We start from the raw sequence: 13259 nt of genomic DNA, 5'->3' as shown, positions 1-13259 counted from the left end.
TGAAATCAAGAGCAATATGTATGTCTTCTATCATTATCAAATACGAGCTCAATCATTTACGTGCTGAAATGAATTTTTGAAGAATACCAATCAAGCAATCATCAGTAGATGATACCTTCCGACCTATGGACTCGTGATTTTATCATGCTGTTTGCTATAATGGTACTGCTAATTTAGAAAGTTTTGGTTACAAATGGAGATTTATTGGTAAAATTTTGAGATCTTGTGATATTGAAATCGATAATTCATATGACATTCTCATTTCGAAGGAAAGTTCTACGTCTCAAGTGAGATCTACGATGTGGTAGATACGTGTGGCAGTTATTATCTTGAAAATTTTATATCGATCAATGCATGATTAACTGGAAAATCACAATAGCAATGTACACGCTATTTTGAATCGAATAACACTTCTTTCATATTTTCTGTAGGCGGAAAAAAATTGAACTGTGGAAATAAAATATGAAAAGCTGAAATCAATTTCATTTGGTTGTGATGACCACCGACAGACTGGAAGCTCCGAAACCGGTTTGTCTGTTTTACTCATTCTATAATTCATAAAAGGTATTGCTGATATCAGAATTTTTCATTCTCGTATGGATATTTTGGGAGGTAAAAAGTTGATACTTGCTGAACGTCAAAAACTCCATTTTACTCTGAAATAATTTCTACTACGATATACTTTCATTTCGAATCTATTTACCATTGGCGTATTTTGGAAGAAGTGATTTTGTCATTTTTTTTATCTTATTACCATTCAATTGATTGATTGATTGATATTCAAAATCATTATGTAGACAATCAAAAACCCTTTTTAGATAGGTATCAGTCAACTCTAATTCATATTTCAGAATTTTTGGCGAATGACACTCCCTCTTGAAAGATTGAGACATTCATACTTCGATTTTTTCTTTGTGATTATTCGGGATATTTTCATTCTTCAAAATCAGATGGTAGTTACCAGTGAAAACAAATTTCATAATACATGTTTGAATTTTTTTTTCATTGATAGAAAAATATTAACGGTGACCAAATACGCTTGAGTTATTTATTTTGCGAAACAAAGCCGCATTAACTATGTTCGCTACTAGAGGCGTGCATTTGCTGACCAATAAAATCAACGCATTTTGTGTACATACATGGATACAACCGATCTCCAACTGATTAATATGCAGTTTGGAATCAGAATTTATCGCATTCAAACAAGTTTATTCCAGAAAAAAGAATTCCCGAATCGCCATATTCACCATAATTTTAACAAAATCGGTTCTGGATAGAAATTTAGTGCAACTGTTCAAATATTAAATACTACAGTAACATTTACTGAAAGTGATTAAAAATGATATTTGTAAATGAAGCATTTGGAAGTTGATAATATTTATGAGCTGGACTTCAGTTTGTGAAAGACATCATTATAAACTGAAAAATTTTGTTGCTTAACTCTATATTCTTATCAAAACAGTCCAATGAATGAAGACAAGATGACAGTTTTTTCACAAAAAGCATAAGAACTACTGAACTAGGAACCACTGACACGAAAATGTATCAAAAAGCGACTGAAGAGCATTTCAAAGATGTTGCAGAAACTAAAGGTCTGGCAAAGAATATAATGTTTGCCATGTAACAAACTAAAAGCAGGAACTGCTAGTGCACTTGTGGGCTACCGATGCGTCAACCAAGTTTTTACCAATAATGAGGAAAGTAGTCTACGTAACTAATCAATTGAGTGCTCTGCATATTTTGGACTATCTCCATCTGAAGTACAGAAACTGGTATACGGGTTAGCGATAAAAAATGAAAAAACATTTTCTCAAAAGTGGCACGTTTGTCGAATGGCGATTAAGGAATGGTTGACAGATTTTTTAACGACACTCGAGCCTGTCTTTGAGATGTCCTCAAGCAAGAAGTCTGTCGCGGTCTTCAAGTTTCGACGAGCATAATGTGAATGAATTTGTTGATAACTTTGCTGAGGTAATCGATGGGTATCAATTCAATCCAAAAGATATCCGAAATATGGCAAGACAAGGGTGAGCACTTTCCAAAAACCTAGCCAAATTGTAGCTCAAAAAGGAATTGAACAAAAAGTTGCAGTAACCTCAACAGAGCGTGAACGATCAGTAACTGTTGCTGTTGCCATTGATGCTTGAGTTGGACACATTCCGCCATTTTTTGTAATCACACCGAAACGATTCCAAGACCACATGATACTTAAGGGTTTTTGGTTGTACTGGAGTTGTACAAGCAAAAATGCTTGTTACTGCTCGATAACCATGCATCGCATATGTCTATTCTAGCTCTAGATTCTTCTAAAGAAAATCAAATAGTACTGCCATCATTTTCATTGCATTGTAAACACGAACTTCAGCCTTTGGATAAATCCAGTATTTGGGTCATCCAAGAAAATGATAAACTCCGCTACAGACAAAATCATCCTGGTCTAACGATGAATATTCATTATATCCTTGGGATAGTTGAAGAAGCATTTCCTCTATTTGTCACTGATAAATATGCAATTACTGGATTCACTTGTACCGGCATGAGTCCATTTAATAGAAATATATTCACTGCTTTTGATTATTCGGCATTATCTGTAACTGATCGGTCGTTACAAGTTAGCAGACAAATTTAACCAAATGATGTGTGGACTAGTTCTGACACAACGTCATCCATTCAAGTTGATCTGAGTGCTCCAGTTGGTAATTTCCCAGCATCAAGTGACCAGACTGTTCACCGTACAGATAAATAACAATGATTTGTCAAATAATAATGACCAACCACCGGCTGTTCAAAATATACCGGGCTCGATCTCTTCTGACACTGATCCTCTCTTAGCTAACTCAATTTTCGATCAAAGATACAAATCTATAGTGACAGGATCTAGCGAGCTACAACATGCAGATTCTACCCCGCCGTTCAATTTCTCACTTGAAGATCTTATATCTTCACCGGGAACTGAAACAAATAAGGGTCGTAAAACACGTTAGACTGCAGTTCTGACAGGCACTCCCGAAAAACCTAATTGACACCAACAACGAAATAAAGCCAAAAAATGTTACTGCAAACTAATACTGGAGAAGGTAAGGTAAAAATTTATATTTGCAAAAGGAAAGGGAAAAAAAAAGACAAAGAAGGCACAAAAAAAAGGAAATGAATCTGACGACGAAGATTGCTTCTGTCTTGTGTGTTTATGATCTTTTGACAACAGTCGATCAAAAAATGAACCATGGAAATAATGTATCGAATGTCAAATGTGGTCCCATGTGCAATACGTGTGTGAAGATGAGAATTATGTGTGCTATAATTGCAATTCTGAGTGAGAGAATAATTACTGAATTATAGAAGTCTTATTATAAAAGATCAACATTATACTTGGTTGATCTCCTCACTTGAACTAGGAATAATTTTTATCGATTTGTTTTTTTAAGTATATTATTTTTGAACATTTAAAATACAGAAGTTGATTAGTATTGATAATACAGAGTATTCAAATGAGTAATTTGTTGATTTACTATGTATTATATTGTATTCATTACCAACATCTTTGTCTTGTTACAATCGACCCACAACGTCTCACTTTCGATCTACCCACATGGTTGAAAATAAAAACTAACGATTTTTTTGAATTCATATCTTTCACATGAAACATAATATAACATGATGAATCGAGTCACTAGTGTGAAGAACATAAACTGAATTTATACATGGTTATATTAATTTAATGACAACAGTAACACCAAGCCAGAAATCAAGGTAGAAGTACAAAGTGTTACTTTTGTACCCGGTCTCCCCTACAACTTCAGAAACTGTATATTGCTCTTTTTTGCACGCGAAGTTACGCTGCGTCACCACTTCTAACATTTCTTCATTTAAAAATATGTTTCCTGGATCTGCTGGAGCAGATGGAAATTGAAATTCATCTCAGAATGGTATCAGTAGACAACTATCATGGACCTCTCTTTGTTACATCAAACTCAGGACCAGTATCACCAAGTTCAATCTGGGTACTCTAACGCACCACATTTCTACGTCCTGAAAACATACATATGGAATGGATGGAGATTGTCGAAGACAGGATCAAGTCTTTCGTCAGCACCTTCTTGTGAAGATGTGAAACTAGCTCTATATGAGCTTGCTTATAGAAAGACAAATCTCAAATTATTTGGCCTATGCTGCCAAATGAGACATCCAGTCAGTCCCAACAGAATTAGCAAAGAGCATGTGATTTTTTTTCTTTCGATCAATAACCCAATTACTACTTTTTTCGTATAACTGTTCTGGTGTTTGTTCTTACTTTGTTTAGAAATGTGTTTACGTTCAAATATCTTTTGAAATTGAAAATTACCTTCCAGCAACAGGTATCTAACTCAAAGAGAGTTGCTCAATAACAAGTGTAACGTAAAAAGAATTATCAAACTTTGAATTGAAGCGAAAACTAAAGAAAATATCAGTTTTTCACAAACTGGCGTCAGAATAGCAAAAATGATAATATTGTATTGTTCATTTTTTTCATTTCCATCCCCTTTAGGATTGGTGAAGAAAATACGTGCATTCTGTTGGTGAATGAGCTCCCTACAAGTATAATCCTGATAGGTACTTGAAGTTAGTATGCTGCCAAATTTTCGGAAATTGCAAATACTCGTATAATTTTAATTTAATGGTATTTCTTCAAACCATCAATACCTAAAATGAAATTTGGGGACATATATGATACCTTGAGGCTGAAATGTACCAAAAAGAAAATATTAGTTGAAGTGTGATGAAAGTGCCAATTCATTTGTTTTCCAATTGCAGTTTGCATTTGAAACACAAGGTGATATACTTAGATTACATATCAACAATTTACACTACCGGATCCTTCGTGAGTAAACACCACGCCACTGCATAGAGAATTCATTGACAACAATCAATTGGATATAATCTCCCATCTCTTCTAAAGAAAGTTTAAGAATAATCACACTCAAAATATATCATCATTTGTTTTCGAATCATTACTTGAAAGTACTGATTCAACTAAAGAAATAATTATGTTCAATTTCATCAATTACAATATTGGCATCATTTCGAAATCGAATGAATTACTGTATATTTCAATAATACCTAACTATTCGTAAAGTTGAAATTTGGAAACGTTCGGATGAATGTATTGTCTTAAAATTTTTGTTACGTTCATAATGATCAAATCTGAATCGGACGTTAGGTTGGCGAAGGCTTTTGTTGAGTTTAGTTTGTTCAATAATATCCTACAAAATCTCAAATTAAAGAAATATTATGATCCGACATATATGGAACGCCGTTTTACTTTTTATTGTCACAAATATTCATTCCTCAATTTATTCAACTAACAATTTATTTGTTTGAATTTAATTGATTCGTGCATTTGTTCGATACATTAAAAACGATTGTTCACAAAATTTGTTCTATTTTAAATAACACTTGATTTAAAATGTTACATTAATTGATTTGTTTGATGAAAAGTTGCCAACAGTTATAATATAGATTTATTGTTTGAAATTTTTGGAAGTAAATGTTTGTCATATATACTTTTATTGTAACTATCGAATAATTCACTACAATTTCTGTGAAACATGAATAAAATTGTTAGTTGATAATTATAGTTACATGAATTAAAACAATTGTTGATAATTTTAATTCGGCGGCAGAAGCTGAATTTTTAAATCTGGCAACATGATAGTCTAATGATAGTAACACAATATTCCGTCCGACCGCAGCGCCGAATAAAAATTATCAACAATCAATTTAATTCATGTATCACCTAAAATAACAATCAAAACAATTCATTCTTAGAAAATGCCAATAGAAAGTAAAACGGCCACGCCGTTCTACTTTTTATTAATATTCCTTTGAAAAGAATTGAATTATTTTGTTTGTTGAATTTCAGTGATACATGAATTAAATGGTTTGTTGATAATTTTTATTCTGCGCTGCAGTCGAACGGATTATTACCGTACTATGACCAATGACATACATATTATATGCAGTTCTGTAGTTCCTCAAAAATATGCCCGACGTCAGCGCCGAATAAAAATTATCAACAAACAATTTAATTCATGTATCACTGAAATTCAACAAACAAAATAATTTAATTATTTTCGAAGGAATATTAATAAAAAGTAAATCGGCTTGGCACGCCGTTTTACTTTCTATTGGCATTTTCTAAGAATGAATTGTTTTGATTGTTATTTTAGGTGATACATGAATTAAATTGATTGTTGATAATTTTCATTCGGCGCTGTTGTCGAATGGATTATAGTCGCACTAGTTTGTATTACAGTTTTCTTGGTTGGGGATCTACAAATATGAATACGTTGCCAATGTTTTTCTAATTAGTCTATTAAATTAAAAGAATTGCCTATTTTGTGAGTTATTTAAATGACATTGGAATTTCGGATACATCAGTAAAGTTGTCGATACAAATAATTTATAGAAACGAGTTGATCAAAAGAACAGTTGTTTATAAAGGGATGCATAATAATTATAAACCTTCTGGTATATCTTTTGCATGAAGCGCCTAACCTCTCTTTTCACGAATGTCAGAATAAAACTGGATCATAAACAATAAAATTCAACACTCTTCTCGTCACGCATTTCATCAACCAAGTTGGCGTCTTCAGGAAATGCGAAGTTTTATTCATTTCCTGAAGGGCATCATGAAGAGTATTGAAGTATTGATTGGAAAAAGTGCTCGTTTTCTCATTTATTTCCTGGTATTATATATTTCAAACACCCTCTCTAGAATGAAGTTCAATCACTTCCCAGCGTTTTCAGGTTTCCTTTTTCTTATGATTTCAGCTCCAATTTCAATAACCAGATCCTAAAACATAAATACAAATTCCAGGTAAAATAATACCTAACCTTGTCTTAACAGGTCACAATTATTATCTAATAGTCATTAAGATTTCATTTCTTGGCTAGAATATGCATTTGCATAAATTAGTGCTATCTCAACATCTACAGTTTTTTTAGAAAATTTTGTTTATTTTCCAAAGTCTTAATGTAATTTTTGTCAGCTGAGAACATCTATCGATTCCTGATAACTGAAAGATTAGTGTGATACTTGATGTATATATTTCATAAACATTTTCCGAGCAAAAGAAAATTCTCCTCTTTCATTTCATACCAAACTAAAGATTTGCAGATTTAAAGGAAAATCTTACATCTGAGGATTTGTTTGAAGGTGATTGACAATGTTTCGTGATGAATTTCACTAGTTCGGACTTCCATTGTCTATTATATAAAATGATTTGAAATCCCTGAAACAAGTAAAAAAGAATAATTAAAAAAGAATAGTTGAAAATAACAATTATATTAAGCAACAATAAACCTGAAATGAAATGATAGTAAAATAACCTACAAGTAAAAATATAATAATTGAATAAATAAAAATTAAAGGAATGCAAAAAGAAAATAATAAAAATAAAAAAGTGTAGAGATTCCAAGTCATGTTAGTTCACGACGTTTCGATTGTTGGTATCTACTTGTAGATAGAAAAGTTTGGGTTTCGTCTACGTTACGGCTGCGTCGGGCGTCCGTTCTATGTGAATCAATGCTGATGGCATGTCAATAATGAAGAGGTTAGCAGCACCTATAGTAAATAGATGGATTGATTAGTGTGGAGTGATTGAAGTACTCATAATGTATGTCGGATCATAATATTTTTTTAATTTGAGATTTTGTAGGATATTATTGAACAAACTAAACTCAACAAAAGCCTTCGCCAACCTAACGTCCGATTCAGATTTGATCATTATGAACGTAACAAAAATTTTAAGACAATACATTCATCCAAACGTTTCCAAATTTCAACTTTACGAATAGTTAGGTATTATTGAGATATACAGTAATTCATTCGATTTCGAAATGATGCCAATATTGTAATTGATGAAATTGAACATAATTATTTCTTTAGTTGAATCAGTACTTTCAAGTAATGATTCGAAAAAAAATGATGATATATTGTGAGTGCGATTATTCCTAAACTTTCTTTAGAAGAGATGGGAGATTATATCAAATTGATTGTTGTCAATGAATTCTCTATGCAGTGCATTAACCTTTCTAGATTTTATATATATATATATATATATATATATATATATATATATATATATATATATATGGTAAAACAGATTAACAGGGTCTCTCAGTCAAAAAATGCTTTACTTTGCCAAGCTTTCGCTTCTAATGTGAAGCTTCTTCAGGGCCTATAATTTTTAATGAGTTGTGAATATTTCCGCCATTGAATAACATTACAAATCATACTTACAGTAAAAATGAGCGGAAAACAATATATTGAACATAAAATTGACGAGAAAGTTGTACATGTATAGGATTTTTTTGTGGGTTTGACAAATATCATACCTTCACATAAATGTCATTTTTTCAATGGGTCTGATGATTTCATAATTATTGACTCTGAAGAAAGAGTAATTGATTGATACAATTTTCATTAGTATTATGTTTTTGATGTAGTTCCAGTAAGTTACTGAGCAACTACGTCACTCGATTGGCGTGTATGACAATATCTTTTTGACTACTTTATACAGGTACCTAGTTCTACGTAAACCTACAGTTTATTGTATGATTTTTCATTATAAAGAGTTTTCCAAAAACCGCGATACATTTTTTGCTATACCATAGCTTCCTCAAGCGTAAACTGAAAATTACTTCTAGATTACAACTATTTTGTATACTGTAACATATTGCCCACGTGAATGTTCACTTTCTAATGAATGAATCTACCTTAAAAGGTCAGGTATGGATTCATCAACTATATGAATAAGTTTTTCCAAAGTACCTTCGATATTCTTAACTATTTTTACCTGGAAATAAACAGATTCAATAATGGTGAATTGTCAAATTTAGGTTGATCGTTCATAAGATATTGAGAGTTTTTGAATTTGTTCATTTCCATCCTCTTCAACACGTTGAGTTTCCAGCCTTTCTTCTGGAAATGGAGGTGCATGAATTCATGGTTGAACTCATGCCCCCTGTGACTAAATGAGTGGCATATGTGGAAATTATTTTTCCATTCTAGAAATAATTTTTGTTTTCCTTGATGCGGGCTTGCAACGTTTTTTCAGTTTGCCATATATACAATAACGGACGTGACCCACATGATAATTTATACACTTCCGGTTTTTCTGAAACTGTACTTCTATCTTTGTTATTCATAATGTGCATGCCTAAGTTGTTGTTGGCACATTTATTAGTCTGTGGACCATACTGTTGAAAGCTGCTACTTTGTGCTAATACGGGTGAATAGACAAATTATGAATGACGATATATGTATGTGCTGGTTTACGATAAATTGAAAAAAAATGTTTGTTGTTAATTTCTGTTATTGTCAAGACCGAAAACTTTATAGAGTCGTCCTTTTCCATCTCCATTGTGAATGTGATAGATGTGTGGAGAGAATTGATGAAATTCAAAAACTAAGTGAACTGTTTGTTCGCTCCTGTAAAACATACTAGGATATCGTCCACATTTATATACCAATACACGAAATTTCTCACCAATGGGTTACTGTGTATTTTTCTCTTCAAATAATCCATGAGAATCTCTGACAGAATTGGACTAAGTGAGTTTCCCATTATGTTGAGTAGAATGTTTCATTGCGTTGGAAATAATTCTGTGACAAACAAATCGTAAGCAAGTTTAATATTTCCTTTTCCACTACCGGATTGATAGACTTTTCGTCCAATATATTATCTACAAGAGTAAGCGTCTCAGTCCGAGAAATACTAGGAAATAGATTCTTTATATCGATATCTTATTAACGATCCTACTGAATTGAATAATTCACTATTATTGAATCTGTTTATTTCCAGGCATATTTACGGTACGTTCTAGAAATTTATTCACTTAGTTAACGAATTCATTCCAGACCCTTTCAGATAGTTTCATTCAGCGGAATGAAGTAGGTAATGAAATACAGTATATAAAATAGTTTTAATTTAGAAGTAACTTTCAGTGTACGCTTGAGGAAGCTATTGTGAAGCGAATCACGTGTCGCGGTTTTAACGAAACCCTTTATAGTGAAAATCATCGAAAGATCAATAGATATTATATACATTTCATTATAAATACTCAATAATGACCAATGATTGTGCAACCCAGATTACTGATAACGAAGTAACGTTCTTTCCTGTCGTGACATAGTCGTCCAAAGTTTGTATGATCTGCTGGTGAATTGTATGTTAAAATCAAGAGGCTGGCAGTTCATACTATTATGCTGATGCCCAAAGCTAGATCTCAAACCTTTGGCGTAAAATGAATCCAAAACTAGTACTAATTCTCAACACAACAACTGCAACCCTCTTTTCGAAACGAGTTTTTCCAACCAAGTTGGCGTAATTTCAAAGTGAGCTTAATTTAGATCTTTCCTTCGAAGGAGAAGTTGCATTATTCTCTGATTGGTTGGTAGAACCTATCACGAGCTTCTATGAGGGCACTTTATGGTCACATTGTGAGATCAACTCTACATTGTTGATTTTTCGTATCTCCAACATCAGATACAGTAGGTCGTCACACATGCTTCAGTAATCTTACGAAGTTCAGGTTGCATTATTCTAGAAGAAATTTTGCTGTCCTCTGGGTCAAAATTTTTCATTGAGCCAGTATTGATCATCGTCTTTCTTTGGGTGCGTTTATTTGCAGGCTTTGAACTAGTTCTTTAAATCATCAAAATTTATTTTCTACCTAATCGACCACACTACGCATACTTTTCGCAGTTTATTCATCATTCGCAAGCATCGTGTTCTAAATGTTGTACGTTTGTATCTTCACTGAGGTTTTGTCGACCTGTATCGCATTTCGAATGATGCCCATCTATTTTGTAGCCTCTTTCGGTGATTGATGATTTCTCGTGGACTTCAGCATTCTCTCGATCTTCGAAACGCAATGGTTTTTATCAGTGCTCTGTGCTCACAACCTTGTTCGCTTACAGTAGTCTCTCTGAAAAATATCCTAATATTCAAAAGTTACAGAAATTCCACTTTTTGAAAAAACCTGTTTTCCTGTTTGCCAATTAATCGACAGTTTGCAGAAGTTTGCCTACTCTCTTCCACAATATTGAGTTTTACGGCAGATTCCCCTTTCCAATTTTGATCTTACTTTTTACGAAATATTTTGCATGACCTCAAATTCCAGAAACAATTGCACCTCGGTGTCTTTTTTCTCATCAATAACATTCCACTTTTCGAATGGAGGCTTGTAGAAAGACCGAATTAACCACTCTTTCGACGTCTGCTCCACACTCATATTGTCCTCATTCGAACGACCGTACTCTCTTCAAGCGAAACCAGTTGACTGACAATTTGAGTGTCAACGAGTTGGTTTCAATTTATTTTTTTGTTCATCCGATTTTCATTGAACTTCTCTATAATATATATATATACCATTTCTTTCATGTCTAGCTGAATAAGTGTACCTCATTTCGAATTATTTGAGAATTATAATTCTGATTCCACTCATTGAACTCCTGAGTTATATCACTTTGAAAGTTTTCTTGACAACAAATTTATCGAGCAAATCCATAGTAATGTGTTGTTTGAATTTTTTCCAATTCGGATCTTAAATTCGGATGCTTTCAGTGAATCTAAGAAAAGGTGATGTATACAAATACGGCCCATCCTCCCCTATTATAAAAAGCAATAATTTCCTCAGAAGCCCACCATTTTCCTCATTCAATTAAGTTATTTGAATATGCAGTATATTCGCTTGCTGTTTGTGTTGTTGATTCTACTTCTTCTCAAAAACTGAGTGATTGACTCTAAGAAGGAAGGTTTGGTCAGTCGATTTTCACACATGAGTCATCAATTTCTAGCTCTTCCTTTGGTTGTTTTTCCTTTTCTCTTCGGATTTTCCATTAAACCACTTGTTTGAGCACTCTGATTTCATGATATCAGATCATATCCTTCAGTTCATTATAATTTTTTTGAGTATTATTCTTGTAGTACTGAATCAATATTCTTTGTTCAATAATATTAGTGTTGAATCTGTGTATGAATGAGTCTGCGAGAACTTCATCACACCAGTCAACCTACAATATACTGAATACACTGGATTTCAGTAGCTTCGTGGTGAATTAAATAATTTTTTTTTCACACTATCTCTGTTATCCACTTCACTTGTTCCACATCGCTCTATGAACGGATCTACTACCTATGCGATGGTCACGCCTTTCTATTAGATATTGGACCATTTTGGAATATTACCTGAAAATTCTATGATTCTACAAATGAACAATATAACTTTAAAATAATTCCAATCATAAGCTATTAAGACAAACCGTTACACAACAATTCAATTGTGATGTGTAATTTTACTCACGAGTTTATTTCCATTCATATATTGAACAACACACAAAGAAATTGAATCGGCTCTACTCACCGATGTGAAAATTTTTGATGTTCTGTTGGCGAAATGAAGAGTCTCTCTATTCCACTTCAATTCAGTTAGTGCTCTGCAATTCAATAAGAACATTCACTGTAAAATTAAGTGGATGATTTTATGGGGAAAATGTATTGTGTGAACGGATTGGATGGATTCTACTCGATACTAGAAAGGATAGAAAATTTAAATGTAAATCCCTTTAACCATAAAAGTTTTCAATTGAGATTTGAAATTATCAAAACATTGGGAAAATGGCAATATTTTCAAAAGGGAGAGCGCAAAAATCATGAAATTGATTTTGAATACACCAATGTTATTTTAAAAATATTGCTTCCCCTGACGTGTATAAATAAATATCTTTCAATATAAAATATAGGCTACCATAATTAAAATATTTTTGGAAAGCTGAATACACTTATTGAATTAATGAATCGAAGAGGTTTTTGTATGAAAGTGTATAATTATAAAATTATTGCAAAGCGCTTTCGACTTTCGTCTTCATCAGTGCTCACTTGTCAGGCAATTGGAAGTATCAAAATAAGTATATGGCACATTTGTAATATTTGACTTATATAAAACAAAATAGGCAGATAGCCAAGAAAATACATATTTGAATTGAGGCCATGTGGTTCAGTCAAAGTATTATATAATACTTTCATACTTCAAACAATACTCGCTAGGACGGAAGCTGACAGAAGAATTATCAAAACTTGTTTTCTGAGAATGAGCATAACGCAAATGATAGTACATAAAAATTGAGGCTCTATCGGAACCAGGTGAATGTTTAGAAAATGGGATTGTTTCATCTGGAACATTCATTCACCTGATTATTCTTTTTTGGCTGACTA

At 32.7% G+C, this 13259-nt stretch overlaps 1 protein-coding gene across 1 annotated transcript in view; it reads right to left on the bottom strand.

Moving 5' to 3' along the window:
• LOC111513625 (protein O-mannosyl-transferase TMTC1) overlaps positions 1-13259 on the bottom strand; it is a gene marked incomplete at its 5' end in the record, with an annotated part of 256726 nt that overhangs the window by 89015 nt on the left and 154452 nt on the right. Inside the window, one exon of the mRNA XM_074178141.1 lies at positions 12409-12481. Coding sequence (XP_074034242.1) covers positions 12409-12481 — 73 coding nt within the window. The remainder of the gene's footprint in view (positions 1-12408; positions 12482-13259) is intronic.

Source organism: Leptinotarsa decemlineata, unplaced genomic scaffold (assembly GCF_025532065.1).
Source record: "Leptinotarsa decemlineata unplaced genomic scaffold, Ldec_3_MD MMD2_tig00003557_RagTag_RagTag, whole genome shotgun sequence".
NCBI lineage: Eukaryota > Metazoa > Arthropoda > Insecta > Coleoptera > Chrysomelidae > Leptinotarsa > Leptinotarsa decemlineata.
Note: the sequence above shows the minus strand (reverse complement) of the source record. Positions and strands in the feature narration are given on the sequence as shown.